This window comes from Filicampus tigris, chromosome 14, assembly GCF_054856515.1.
Source record: "Filicampus tigris isolate MCC_2025a chromosome 14, RoL_Ftig_1.0, whole genome shotgun sequence".
NCBI classification, from domain to species: Eukaryota; Metazoa; Chordata; class Actinopteri; order Syngnathiformes; family Syngnathidae; genus Filicampus; species Filicampus tigris.
The window spans coordinates 15,303,551-15,319,020 of NC_141230.1; the positions used below are offsets into that span (position 1 = coordinate 15,303,551).

At 39.2% G+C, this 15,470-nt stretch overlaps 1 protein-coding gene and 1 long non-coding RNA gene across 2 annotated transcripts; one reads left to right on the top strand and one right to left on the bottom strand.

Moving 5' to 3' along the window:
* Nucleotides 1-3,102: 3,102 nt before the first annotated feature.
* On the bottom strand, nt 3,103-12,207 carry LOC147136509 (uncharacterized). Its single transcript, XR_015089689.1, has 3 exons — nt 11,942-12,207; nt 11,116-11,314; nt 3,103-4,050 (listed from the first exon to the last, which is right to left on the bottom strand). It is a non-coding gene; the product is annotated as an uncharacterized LOC147136509 (long non-coding RNA).
* Nucleotides 12,208-12,417: 210 nt separating this feature from the next.
* serp2 (stress-associated endoplasmic reticulum protein family member 2) lies at nt 12,418-15,341 on the top strand. The gene is made up of 3 exons (XM_086052389.1): nt 12,418-12,659; nt 14,484-14,556; nt 14,886-15,341. Exons 1-3 carry the CDS (start codon nt 12,576-12,578, stop codon nt 14,924-14,926), a joined length of 198 nt encoding a protein of 65 aa, XP_085908515.1. The 5' UTR covers nt 12,418-12,575; the 3' UTR covers nt 14,927-15,341.
* The last annotated feature ends 129 nt before the right edge of the window (nt 15,342-15,470 follow it).

Here is a 15,470-nt window from a genome sequence, read left to right on the forward strand (position 1 = left end):
TACAAATGACCGAAATAGCATTTATGTTGTCTTAATAAAATTGTCAATTGTATACTTCTCAGTTCGCTTCAGATGACGTCATTATAAATCATCGTCACGATAATAATAGTAATAATACTCAAGATTCTAGACGGCAGTTCAAATGTATTTGTGTGCGAGTGGTGTACGTGTGTTCCTGCTTTATACATAAAATATCAAATGCAACAAAAATACTGCTCCAAAGTCAGCCCAAGATACAAACATATGTTGTAGATATCACATTTATGTGATTACTTTTTTTTCATTCTTCATGGCACTCTAAATTACGGTAATGTATTCATATCGTAGAAATCATTCAGGGGGTCACCAACATGGTGCCCGTACGCACCATAGCAGAGATTTAAAAAATAAAGTGTGGATGGATGAATGAAGCATTCATTGTTAATAACACACATTTAAAAGTAATTTGAGTGCATTTATTTCACTCATGTAAATCAAAATTGTAGTCCTTTGCATCAATTCGCACCGAAGAAGTAGCTGTGACCCATATTATGCTAATTACAGTCTAAGTAAAAATGACTCAAAATACAGTAGTTGCCCATCATGTTGGTAGCAATTGCAAATGAACCCACAAGACAGAAGCAACACATTATACTAAAACTAGTTTTCCATTTTCGTGCCTGGTTGTTGCTAAACGTGAACACACGAGAGCGCCATTTCCCCTGAAAGTGAGATGCTCATCAATGGCTATAACAAACAGCAGGAAGTCAAGAGCCAAGATTTTAACTCTGAGTGAGGACATCAGTATTATACTCTATTAATCCCTGCTGGGATTAACCATCCATCCATTATCCAAACCGCTACATTCGTAGTATGCTAGTCACTGCTACCCTAATAAACAGGTTAGAGCTGGGGTGGCTAATTGTTTGTGCTCAAGGGCCATGTTTGATTTTTAAAACAGACATAAAGGCCATGGATACTCTAAATTGCCCCTAGGTGTGATTGTGAGTGCGGATGTTTGTCTCTGTGTGCCCTGCGATTGGCTGGCAACCAGTTCAGGGTGTCCCCCGCCTACTGCCCAAAGACAGCTGGGATAGGCTCCAGCACGCCCCGCGACCCTCGTGAGGAGAAGCGGTACAGATAATGGATGGATGGATGGACATAAAGGCCAGGTCATTTGTAAATGAGGTTAAAAATGGGTTTGTAAAACAGGAAAAATAGTTGTAATGAAAATAAGAATGACCATTATTTCAGAAATAATAATTTGGTAATAATGAATAAACCAGGCCAGAATTGAAGTCCATTTTAAGTAGCTTCAACAGCACCCAAAACTGCACAGTACAGTATTTCTACAGCTCTGTTTGAACATCACACCTATAAGTAAACAACAAACAGGAGTTTTTGTGAGGACCACCAAAACACCTCTTGTCCGACCCAAACAGCTCGCCGTTGTGGGTCAACACCTGTTGTAACAAGAGAGTTTTCGTCTTTGTCATTATTAATTGATGCTGGAGCAGCTCATGCATTAACATCACTCGCATGTGCAATATAAATCAGCAACAATGACAGCCTTTGTCCTCCATCATCAGTGTGACCTTTAAAGTCTTAATCTTTGCGTCGTTGTACAACTGCACTGCACTGCCAAGTTGCGCAGACCAGATAAAGCCGTAATTAATGAATCATGACAAACTGATTAATGGCATTTCTATTCATTTCAATGGGGGAAGATTTCAGACTTTATAATGGAGTGACATTTAAATGTATTACATAATAGTTTGAAATGTATGCCCGTACTGTACTGCCAATTGTTGATCTGAGTGATGCAAATGATTGGTTTATCCTATTTTACTGACACATCAGTTTCAATGAGGACAATTGATCTTTGAAACACATCTCACACGAAAACAAATAAGAGGCAGTCAAGGTTAACACAATGAGAGATAATCATTTGGAATTCACTGTAATCCAAGAGCACTGCTTTGAAACCACATTTGACCTATTTTGCACTCACTACATCGAAAATCTGTCGGGAGAACACAGTACAGTACAGCACGTAGGTTTACACAAAGCAGCGTCAATAAAGGACGAAGACATGCAAGCTAGGTGGTTTAACTCCACTCCTTTTTTCCTCTCGCTCTAAGAGGTTAAATGAGGACATATAGCGGACTGTAGATTAGTGACCCAGTTACCTGCCAGCAGTCCACCTTCACCCATAGCATTCAGTCAATGTTTACAATTTCCAGCATGGGTCCAGATTAATGATGTGCCAGAGACACAAAGTCAACAAGAAATGTTTGACTCAGGGTCGTTAAGTTTATGAAAGAAATGACATGCCGTCTTCTGTGTTGACGATATTTATTACAGGCTTCTAACTCAAATCATCTTTCCCCATTTAAATGAATGGAAATTTTTCCTTAATCTGTTCCAGCTTTGCCCCCCAAAACAGCAACATTTTTGCAATGTGTTTTTTCCAATGAGGAAAGTAACACTCTACAAAATGTCACTTGATAAAAATTTACAGCAATAACACAATTAAATATAATGGGAAGAACTAAAAATGTGTGTATCATAACTAATTCATTGCAGCGCATTCTGTGCAATTTGGCCATCGGGGGCAAATAAATAAACTGCAGTTATCAGTCATTTTTTTGTAGAGGCTAAAGACTATATGCTTTTGAGTATTGTATTGTATTGTCTGTCTATGAGTGTTGGTGCACCGTTTGTGTTTAAATATCTGTTGCTTAAAAGGGCAATGTATAGAAATTAGGGCCATCTAGTGGTAAAATTGATAGAATGCAACGACCTGAACTGCGTGCATTTTGAAGCACACGCAGTACGATGCTACAGAGACCACACATCACAAGCCTACCACCAATTTTTTCATCAATTTCTTCTAGTTTAAACACAATATTCTATCGCAGTTGTGGAATATGAACTAAGCAGCACCCCCCGTTTTATCTCAGTGGGTGGACATTTTGCCAGTTGCTGTCCACTGAAAATGACATCACAGTTGCTTAGGTAACGACCAATCACGGCTCAGCTTGTGAAATGACCAAACTGAGAAAATAGGTTTACCCTCATAAAAGCGCTAACCCTAATGAAAACAAGGCACAATAGAAAACAAACACTAATCCTGAACAAAATATTACCTTTTATTGGGGTTTTGAAAAACTCATTAGAACACTCATATTTATTGTGCATACAAATCAATTTGTTTTGATGACAAAGATGAGAGCGCTTGTCAGGTAATAACATTTACGTCAAATGTTGTCCATCTGGGTCAACAGTCAGCACGTTTACATGCATACTATCGCTGACTACTAGAGCCTCAGGCGCAGCACTGCCATCCGAAAATGCCATCCCCTTATTAGGTATACCTTGCTTGTAATTTCTAAATTCTAATTTGAGTAAAATTAGGTTCATTCCTCCAGAAAAGTGCTTTTATTTAGTTTTTTTTTAAAAGTCAAGTTTCCCTTGGCTCCTGAAATGGATGGAAGGATTAAACATCATGACACCCGGCTTCTCTGCAGTCGACGAGGTTATTTGCTGAAATTTTAGCAAGATCTTAAAACTACAAGACTTGTCATCTGGTTAACGTGCTTTTATTACCTGTTCCCACGCCATGATCCCATGCTTGTGGTGTCACGTATCCCCCCCCCGTAGGACTCATACACACTAGGTCACACAAACGCACGCAGCCCACAGTCATATGAGTCACTGGAATAGACTCTGATGACAGTCTTCGGACACAAAAGCTTTTTGTATGCCTGAGTGAAATACAAAGGAATTAAACATCACACGCAACATGTCCATTGCCTCAAATGGCCCCTGCAGAGAAAATTATGCCGGACAGACACATCAGTAGGTTAACTGTACACTTGGGGTCACCGATATATTGCCCGCGGTCACAAGGTTGCCCCCCGTGGACCACATTAGTAGCCTGTGGGCCTGTTCTAAAAATAACTCACCAGTGATGGGACTATGTGATTTCCTAGGAATGTTGTGGAACCTCCAAACTGTGAGGCTCAGCATTAATCCACTGCTTGTGTTACCGTTCGCAGGAATGAAGATCTTAAAAAAACAAAAAGTGCATCTGTTAATTACAGCTGACTTTGGCAGAGAGGTGGAGTAGGCCAACAACCCTGGACTAGTCAAAAATGATGTTATCCTTAAATTCATCATGCAGAGGTATAAATAAAAATGCCAGACACCGAATAAATTCGCCATATTTTCTTTGTAAAGTATTTGTAATAAATAACTAACAACAAAATACGACTAAATAATCCACCAATGTCATCAACAGGTAGGAATAATAAACTATATGAATAACTGAATTAAATGAATAAGTGGTGTTATTACAAGTGAAGCACAGTGGAAGACCGTCTGGACTAGCATAGTGCATTGAAGACTGTTTTGGGAATATCATGATTGCAGCTGATGAAATCTACAAGCAACAAATAGTTGCGCAAATGCATGTGGAGTACAGTGGAGTACTCAATTTTCCATTGTGGTGAATGAGGGTGTGAATGGCTATTTGTCTATATGTGATGTACCCTGCCATTAATCAAAGTTAGATGACAGAGGCTCCATCTTCATCCATCCAAAAAGGACGCGGATAAAGGAACGTCTATTTTGTGACAAAATGTGCACTACCCATCCATCCATTATCTATACCGCTTGTCCGCACAAGGGTCGCGGGGCATGCTGGAGCCTATCCCAGCTGTCTTCGGGCAGTAGGCGGGGGACACCCTGAATTGGTTGCCAGCCAATCGCAGGGCACACAGAGACAAACAACCACACTCACAATCACACCTGGGGGCAATTTAGAGTGTCCAATCAACTTACTATGCATGTTTTTGGAATGTGGGAGGAAACCGGAGTACTCGGGGAAAACCCACGCTGGCACGGGGAGAACATGCAAGCGCCACACGGGGAGGCCGGGGCCGGGATCGAACCCACAACCTCTGAACTGTGACGCGGACGTGCTAACCAGTCGACCACCGTGCCGCCAAAATGTGCACTACATAAATAAATTTATTACACTGGTTCCTGGCTAATGACACTGGAGACTATGTGTGTCTTCTTTTGTCAGACCTGACTGTAGCATTTGTTACGGTGGACCATCATATTCTGTTAGCTTGTTTGCAGCACCAGGTGGGCATTTGTGGTAGTGCTTTAGAGTGGTTTAGATCCTATTTGGCAGGCAGGACCTTTTGTGTTATCCTTGGTTGCTCGGAGTCCCACTCTGCCCCACTGTCGTATGGTGTTTCACATGGTTCAATTTTGGGGCCCCTGTTATTTTCATTGTATTTGTATTTTTACTTTATGTACAGCACTTTGTATGCAGCTTTAGTTGTTTTTTAGAGTGTTCTATAAAGTAAATTTTTAATCAGAAATGTTTTTCTGTGTTTTGACACAAAGTTCAAACATGTTTTTAGTTTTTGCTAGCACATCAGGTTTTTGAGATATTTTCATTTATTATTTTGAAGTTGGTTTGACCCGTAAAAGCCTGCGCAATATGGATTTTACCATGCATTGTTATTTATAGCTGTGACGTTTCAGAAAAAAAATGTGCCTGTTGCTGAACCTCACCCTTAATTCATAAATATTACTAAATATATTATTTTATTATACATTATTGTTATTTTATTATTATTAGAAAACCTGATGTGCAAGAGAAAAAGATTCTGAATCAGCGCAACAAAATTCAGTTTCTTTCCATCTCTGATTAAAGAATGAAGTAAAAATATGTTGACCATTGTTATTATTATTATTATTGTTATTATTATTATTATTATTATTATTATTGCTACTACTACTATAACTAAAACAATATATCGTCACTGTCTTGATAAAAACACTTAGGTCCAATTTTGGAAAAAAAAAAAAAATTCACGTTAATGCGATGTCTGCAATGCAGAAACACCATTGACATAAAAAGAAGAACATTGGAAAAAAATGGACATAAGTGTTTTTCACAGGACAACGACGATATGCATGTTTGGTGGTCCGCTGCTTCACCCAAGTACCAAACTGTTTTTGTTGGCAGGAAGCCTGATCGGAGCTGGGAATATTGCCAAGTTCACAAAGTGGAGACCAAAATGTATCCTCCTGCTCACGTTTCCCCATGTTTATCTAGTCACAATGGCTTTCCTACCTAGAGTTTTACGCACATGTCAGCTTGAGTTTTTGTTTTTTTTCCTTTTGCATGTCAGAACCTATGCTCAGGTGAGCAGAGATGTTTTTATTTGTGGGCACTATGGTGTTGGTGTATGAATCAGTCTTGCTGAATTACTGCATTCACAACTTTGCTTTGACCCACTTCTCTCCGCTACGGGCTGCTGGCATCACCTGTGAGCAGCAATCCAAAGCACACACGCACACAGACATTCACACAGCAGCTGAGGCTGAGCTACTGTACAAAGTTGTTGTCAGCATTTTTCCACCTATGTAGTCGTGCCTGTTGTTGATTTTGGCTTTCTGAAAGAGAAAATTGTGCCCTTTAAATGATTTTGGGCTATTTTGTGTCAACATGAAGAGGTTGTTTTCCAGCAGTCAGGTTTTGATTTGACTGAACCGAATCATTACATGAACTAATGAATCCGTTTCATTATTATAGCTTGAACTGGTCGAAGACCCCATCAAAAAGTTATAGATCTGTTTGAATGTTGCTGATGATTTGTTGTTTATTTAATTTATTAACTGGAATAGTTTGGGCTTTGGAGAGTGTTTACATACATACAGTACATACATACATACAAACAAAAGGTACACATTATTTATCTGCACTGCTCAAAATCAATCTATAGATTGAGTCACTTCCACACAAGGTCCATAGTGCGTTAAAACAGCACAAGTAATAGTATCTCTCTTAGTATCCTACCCCTGAAAATGCCATCTTTCTTCTGATTGATTCGGTTTTAAAGCACGTGGAGCTGCAGCAGTCACTTTTTGACCGCAAGAACAATGGTTGAAAATGTGTTGAACTTTGTTGTTCACTTTGCAAATTCTCCTTGTGAGTGGTTGCGAACTGTACCGTAAGCATGTCTGCATGTGCCAATACACGTGTGTGTGTGTGTGTGAGATAAGCGTCTTCTCACAAAATGTGAGTGTCGACGTCTTTCTCTCTTTTCTGACCCCAAAGTGGAGGTTTTTATTTTTGAATTTATTTAAACTTGTTTCTTATTTTCAAATTAGTTTTCATTGTCCATTTCATTTTATTTTAGTAGACATGTATTCATTACTTCAGATTAGAAAATGATTGCTGATAATGATGATGATTAGGGAAATCCATAATATAAAAATGCTATGATTAAATACTTCATCCTCTGCATGTTTTCATAGCATTTACTTATATTTTCAAGGTCTTTAAACATGCTTTTAATAAGAATACAAACACTCTTCAAAATGTAATAATTTATACTGAGAGGGAGCAAAAGTGGCCACTTTGTGCAACTGCCATTCAAATTTAGTATCGCATCAAAACCAGTAACTTGACAATCCCTCCATTATTTGTTTATTATTTGTTTTTAAAAACGATACCAGAATGAAGCAATTACTTGTTGTCGGAATATTCTGTCCAAAACCAAAATATTTTTTGTATTAAAAACGGTTAATGACTGTTTTTTGCGATTCCCGATTTTTTGCGCAAATGGAAAACACATAAACCGCAATTCGGGCATTTCATCCAATTTGGAAATTTTCATCATGTCGCCAAGTTGTGTGAACCAGAAGGAAACTTGAACAGTGAGGAAGCAAATCATGGGAAGCTGACAAGACGGCACTCCACGAATGGGAAAAGACATGCAAAAAAAGAAAAAAAAAAACATAACTGAAAAATAACACTAATTCTCAGGGGTCATGTTATCTGGCTTTAGAGTTAAACTCTTATTCCCGTTGAAAAGCACACAGCCATTTTTGCAGTTATTCTATTATTGCCCATTATCTATAGTTTCAATATTCTAATTTCGCACAAAAACGGACATGAGAAAAACGAGTAGAAGTTATTTTTTTCCCCCATGTTGATTTTGAGATGAATATTGAGAAAACACGTTTGTGTAAATTAAATTTCCCCTAAAAACACGTGTCAAAATAAAGGTCTCCACATATATTGTATGTGTCCCGTGAAAGCCAATAAAGTCTACTTCATGTTTCTTGCCGAATCAATTTGTTTAGTTGTGGCAGAAAATCTGTATCAATGTGAACACTTTTCTTAGATTTTAAACATTTTTTTGCAAGCAACCCTGTTTTAAAGAGTCATAATCAGTATAAGAAATACAAAAAGTATAAACTGGTTTAAGCGGAACTTGCTGTCATTTCTAACTTAATGCAGTTGACTGGCTGTCAGATTCTTACAACATAGACAGCATATCATCTTACCGATATGGAGCTGGTGTCCGATTATCTCAGTAGTTATTACATGCGTGCCGAGGACATAATGGAAAAAGGAGACTCATGTATAATATACTGTGTTTGCTCAGGACCACACCTAAATGCTACAGAACAACTTGAGATGCATTCTTTAGCTCACCTTGTGTGCGTACTATTCCACCTACCCGTGTCATGAAAATGACTTGCTTTTTTTTTTGTAGATGTAATGTGGCACAAATCCTGGAACTTCTGACCTCTAGATATCATTTATGTGGGTTCGTTATGGTCACTTTTATTTGACATTTATTAACTTCTAGTTATTAAGGGGTTTTAAATCGTGGATTCAAAGGGCTAGCATAGCTGAATAGGGTGGGGATGAACAGCAAAATTTCTCTTCTGTCAACTCGTAGGGGAGACATGAAGCTTTTATGGGTGTGATGTTGGGACTTGAATCCTTTTTATATACTGTTTTTTGTGGAGGTATGTACTCTCCCTGATGAAGTTATAAGATGAAAGTGTCGTCAATCATTCCTCAAGTCATTAGTGACTCAGCCACCCAACGGAACACTGCCATTGAGTCACTTTGTCATTCTCCGGGGTTTGGTAACTCACATAATGAATGACTGACCTTAAGTTACTATATTTCAAGGTTGCTAGTCATCAAATACAAAGTTTGGTTTGGAGTGAATTGCTTTGCAGTGCAAGAGTACATTGCGTGATCGTGAGTGCTTTTTAATACACTACAAACGGCTACTCTTATCATTGAAGTAGCTCGTTCCATTTGTTGACATTTGCATATTGCATTCTGATGAAAAGGGTTGCAAAATGATACACATTCAGAATTGACACCTTCCAAATGTGCGTTGTATTTTATTTTGACATTAGAGCGCCTCGTTGTCAGCCATGAGTGTGCGCATCACACAGAGAACTACAGAAGAGCGCTGGTGATTTTTTTTCACCTCCAATTTGATGTCACTCACATAATTCTGCTACCATATAGTGAAGCGTGTGGTATTTCTTTTAACAAAGATGTCATGTCATGTCATCTTCCAAACCGCTTATCCTATATAGGGTCGCGGGGAGTTGCTGGAGCCTATCCCAGCCGTCAATGGGCGAAGGCAGACTACACCCCGAACTGGTCGCCAGCCAGTCGCAGGGCACACATAGACACTGTCACTGAGCGGGAATCGATCCCACGCTGCCCGCACACAACTCAGGCGTGTGTACCACTACACTATCAGCGGACATTTTAACAAAGATATTACTTTATTTTTTATATACCCTATAAAGCGCTTCAAACTTCAATAAATGTATTTAAGAACCTGCTTTTTGCAGCTTTGTCACCGTGAAGCTTTTGCAAGCAACATTAGGATAACCAGACTGCTCTGATATTTGAAACCCTTGTTTGCTGACAAAATGTCAAGTGAACCGGAGCGACATAAACCTGTCAGGCCAGGTTGCGTGCGTGTGTTCTACTGTACAATCACACGTGAAACTGTCTGGATGTGCAGTTAGTGCAAGGCCAAGTGTGAGTCGGCCAGTGAATGCGTTCACTGGCCATCGCGAGAAAAGAGGCACACTTGTTTGGGATGTAAAATTACTTTCCAGTCGAACACACCTATATGTTTTCAAATAGAGCTCATGTTGTTCATGTGCCGGCCTCACATGCGGACATCAAATATATCCTTCCGTCCTCCTCCTTTGCACGCTCGTCTCTCCTTACCAGAATTCATCCGTCGCGTTTCACGTTTATTTTGCTAGCTTTAACGACTGTTTACTCCCCTCTTTAGGAACATGTTTTTGCTCTCCAGCGAGAATTTGAGCTGGCTGTACATAAACAAGTTAGAATTTAGGTCAAGTATTCTCCAATATAAATACTGCGCATAAAAGTGGGAGTGGTTAAAACGTGAAGACGCTCATAATAATGGTCTTTCACGAACACGGGATCGCTGGCATTTGTCTCATAAAAGTCAGCTATAGCCTCTGGTTCACACGTGCTACACGCTAACATGTCTGCATGCCATGCTGGTGACATTTTGCTAAATTATTGCCCAGAAGAGTTGTAAACTCCCTCCGCAACCTTTATTTGTGCTCGCCAACAGCAAAGACACGAACAGTAGTTCACAGCAGTGTTACGACTTGAACATTGTGTTATCTAGATGTCTAAATTTAAAGCAGTGTTTGAACAGGTGGATGGTTCAAACTACACGCCTTGTCTGCATATTTGACATCCAAAACGTAGTTTTTCTTACATATTAACCGTACAGATCTGAACTTTATAGACACAGAAGTCTTTTTTGTAAACATGTATTATCATATTTGTCTTTCGTTTTTGCGATAAGGCAGCATATTTAAGAAGCATGTAAGCTATGTTTGTGAATTAGAATGAATTGAAAGGTGCAAAACGACAACAACTTTCATTACATATACTGTATGTTGTAATTCAAATGTTCACCAGTCAGTGTGTCACAATGTGCACCATTCACTGTGACGCACTGAGGTTGTCTCTCCATTGTTTTCCCGCTTTGCTAACGTTGATGCAGTTGCTAGGCAACTAGAGTGGGTCTCTCTGAGCAGCTCGTCAAACTGAGTATGTGACATAAGTCAGCTGTAACTGCTTCGGAAATAATCTTAATTAGAATATTAGTTTGTGAGAATCAGTAGTGGAAATGGAAGAAAATGCTACATTTTTAAGTGCGCATCGAGGGAAAAGTATTATTGTCATGGGTTGAATGCAGAGGAAAAAGTTTGTGTGCATGTGTTCACCACAACAAAAAAGATGATGCTTCTTTCCTTCTGCTGCTGCTGCTGCTGCTGATTTCCTTAGGCTCAATTCTTTGGCGTTGCTCTACTGCCTTCCGCTGAACACATGGAACTGTCTTCCCCTCCTTCACTTCTCTGGGGATGGTACGTTTAAAGATTGATGGTGCATAGTCCGATAACATAGGGTTATAAGTCCTTTTCCCTAAAACACAAGCAAGTTACAAGTTTAATGAATGCAATAAAGTTGAAGTAAACTCTAAAATTTGGTTGGGATAATATGTTCTGTGCACCCCACTAGTCTAAACACGGCATTCTGGTTAATATTGAGTTTGTGGAATATGAATTAAACAAAATCCAACTGTGTTTATCCATCTCAAAGGGCGGCCATTTTAGCTACCCGGCTCAAGCACATATGTTCACATGAAACTTTCTCGTGGTAACAAGAAACGGCTTTTATTTTATTTTTTTTGTCCCACCCATGTCCCTTTAAGGCAGGGGTGCCCATTACGTCGACCGCGATCGACATCTCAACATCCTGAAAACACTAAAAGGGGAACCTGCACTCATGCAGGAAGGCCGTAGCCCAAAACTTCAGAACTGTGATGCAGACGCGCTTACACTAACTGCCTTGCTGGATGCCCCAAACGAGTAATTTAGGGTAAAATGTTAACCTTCTTAACATGACCACTGGTAACCTAAAACCAATCAGTTGCATAAATATAAGTTTGATGCCTGATGTGTCAAAGTTATGGCAATTCACGGGTTGTGCTTTGTCTTTGACCCTAACATTTAATTGTGTCATATTAAAAAGGACAAGATAAAAACTCACCGCATGATTGCTGTCCACTCAAAATTCATTAATATGTTGAAAAGTAACTCAGCTATTAGCCGCATTTTACTAGCACTATAGCATGGTCACTAGACCTATTGGACAAGCCAGTACTTCGTATACTGTACTACTATTTTTTTCTTCCGCTAATTTATGGTGTTACATTATATTATAGTTCTATTTATATATTTTTTCCAATTTTGTTTCCCAAATTAAATCTTTCTGGACCACTTAGTGTCGAACTTTGCGTGAAGCTGTCTAAGTAACTCTGTGACTTCCGCACCACATTCCACAATAAAATAATCTGACGCTTAAAAAAAGTTCAATCAAAATACAGAGACGACAATTAATACAGTACTGTGAATATTTACGCAATATTTTGAAAAACGTGGAATTCACCGTATATCGTGTTGGGGAACGTCATGCAACGTCACACTGATGTTTTTATACACTTATTCTGAAAGGAAAACATTTAAGTTTCCGGTTTTATCCCGGCAAACATTTCCTACCTTGATAGCACTGGAAGCCAGTGTCATCCGGCTACATATTCCGTATCACTTCATATATTATAATAAAAACGAAAACCGGCTGGTTTGTTGCTAGGAAAGGTTTACATTTACAGACGTTACAGAAGATGGTGGCCAAACAGAGAATCCGCATGGCGAACGAGAAACACAGCAAGAACATCACGCAGAGAGGAAACGTGGCCAAGACGCTGGTGAGCCCATTTAACTGTCAACATGATGACATTAGCCCGAATAGGTGATGTTTTCGTCCTGCATGGTCGCGATCTTCCAGCTGCCTTAGGAGGATGAGACAAGGGCGATGCTCTTATGTCCTGCATATCGTGCACATAGAAAGTCATCATGTTAGCCCTATATTCACAAATCATGTTTTCAGGAATTAAAACAATATTTACTCCACATCCCTTACTAACACTGACTTGGGTTGCAGGTTGAAGGAAAACAAGGATGCCAACACTTACTAGAGACTGAATTGTAATCATCCTCAACAAATATTTTATTTTGATGATACCCACCTCTAGAGAGGCTTAATCAACATTTCGATCACTTTGATCGCCTAATTTAAACCCAGCAAGATAGAGAACACTATTAAATATTTGCCATTTATTTAATCCAGCAATCTGTCCTCTATTTAGTAAATCCAACACAGATGGCACCAGTCAGAACATATGCCAGTAATTGACAGCACTGTCTGTCAAAGAAGTGTGTGTGGTGCAATAGAGCCAGACAGCAACATAATGCAAATTATAAAACCTAAAGGTTCTTGTAGTTAAATGCTGAATTAGAACAAAACTGACATTTCCTTGCCAGGGCGAATTGGCGGCCTCTAAAATGGCATGTTTGCAAGTGTATAAAAATAATTGAAATGAGTGAAACACTATTGTAGCGATTGGTGAAGCCACGCACTTCACAGCATGCTTATAGATAGTTGTATTGAAGTAAAACTTCCCCTGTATTTGCTTTGTCATAAGTGTGTCTATGAAGTCTTTGGAGATGGAAGAGCAAAGCAAATAAAGCAACTGAAGAGCATCAGTTGTGTCGTCCTTTTATCATATACAAGGACATTTTGATACTCTATATAATATATGTATAATGTACATAAGAGTATATATTATATCAATCTTGCTAAGGTAAATACTTCGTTTGGATAAGTGTTTAAAAAAAAAAAAAAAAAACTAAAGAAAAAGCAAAACAAATCCAGAGTGAATTCTTGTGGTATTTGCTGAGTTTGTGTCTTGTGAAATAATGCTGAACATGAATATCGGCTCTTCCACTGCCAATGACAACTTTTTGGGGGTAGTTTAAAAGTTTATGCTTTGTCCTCTCTAGTAAGACAATTCAGCCCACTAGTTGGTTGTCATACTTGTGGGCTGAAATATGGCAAAGTAGTGAACTGTGAATAAATTCTCAAAGCTTTTTGGCAAGCCCTTTTTCATGAGACCCGTTTTAAGGTCCATGAACTGCAACACTCACTCCTCACTAGTACTAGTTCAAAGAAAAAAAATGTCGCAATGTGAAATTACTAAATGACCATCTTTGAAATTGATTTTAGAAATGTTTAAAAGATGCATTTGCATGCACCATAACAGCCTGATGCTGCTTCACCATGTTTGCTTTGAAACATGGGCTCCGCTAATACTAGTGGTACTAGCATGCAGATGTTAATCACACACAGTTTGCCTCACTATTAACATGCGGCTGTTCTAAAAGTACACCAAAGCTGTCCCCCTAGTGTGCAGAAATGTCATACATTAGTGGTACTAGATAGTTACCAGTCAGACAGTCATGTAACTAGTGTGACCCAGTTGTTCTTCTACTGAGGACAAAGCACGTACCAGTATATGGTTATCAAGAATGTGGAACAAAATGTACAAATGGCTTTATATACAGTCGCATAGATTGTTAAGGACAATAACTGAGTAAAAAAAAAAAGCTCTTTGCAATAGTATTTTCGTAAAAGGGGTCTTACTCTTGCCTCTACTGTGCTAATGATAATGGTGTGTGTGCGTTTCCCATAGCGACCACAGGAGGAAAAGTATCCAGTGGGCCCCTGGCTGCTTGCCCTCTTTGTATTTGTTGTGTGTGGATCAGGTATGTACTACTGCATACAGCTTGTTGTTGTTAGCTTCATCATTAGTTGAAGAAAAATGAAGTGCACACACATGTAAACAATGTGTATTTCAGCTATAGTTTTAGTAGTCTTCACATTTGGTCTATGTTGATTCTGAGATTTTGCTGTACATTTATTTACCCTCTCAAAAAGAAAAGAAAAAAACAGATCTTGGTTTAATGTTTTTTTGTATCACAAAAAAACATTTGAACAGGGGTGTGTTGACTTTTTGTATGTGTCCATATAGATTACCAAGTGAGGTATCATATATAGTATTGAAGAGTTGTAAGAGATTTGGTTGTCCTCTCAGCCATATTTCAGATCATCCAGAGTATCCGTATGGGAATGTGATCCAGAGACAGCACCTTGACTTGCTTCATGCCCCAACTGAACCTGGCCAGGGCACACTTCTGATACTCCCCCCAACCCAAAGACGCCTCCAAAAGGGCCCAGAGACAGCCAAGAGGCCTCAGAGTGCAAAGCTGCTCCCGTACATTTACCGCCACCGCCTCGTCTCATTCGCATTTGCAGTGTTGCAGTCTGTGGTGCTGAAGCTTTTCTACGGACAGTCTAAAACAACGCCGGCTGTGTCTTGTTACTCACTTGGCTCTTAACTGTGAGAACGCGTGCACATGTGTGTGTGTCGGACTGTTTATGCACGAGTGTATCCAGGTTCCTGCTGACGATGTGCCATACTTGCCTGTTGCAGTATTCATCTGTCTTGTGTAAGAAGACTCTTTTTATTCAAATAAATGTTGAGCATTTAGCAAGGGCCTCATTTTGTGTTTTTTTTATTGTGACCACCCCTAATTGTTCTAGAAATGCACTAATTGGACACTTGATGAGGTATAGTAAGTTATACCCTTAATAGTCAAGAGACAATTTCAACATGAAG

Excerpts from the sequence above, each read along its gene's own strand:
- serp2 (XM_086052389.1), top strand. The coding sequence starts at position 12,576 with ATGGTGGCCAAACAGAGAATCCGCATGGCGAACGAGAAACACAGCAAG. Across the intron at positions 12,660-14,483 it reads GAAACGTGGCCAAGACGCTG|CGACCACAGGAGGAAAAGTA; the intron begins GTGAGCCCATTT and ends CGTTTCCCATAG. Across the intron at positions 14,557-14,885 it reads ATTTGTTGTGTGTGGATCAG|CCATATTTCAGATCATCCAG; the intron begins GTATGTACTACT and ends TTGTCCTCTCAG.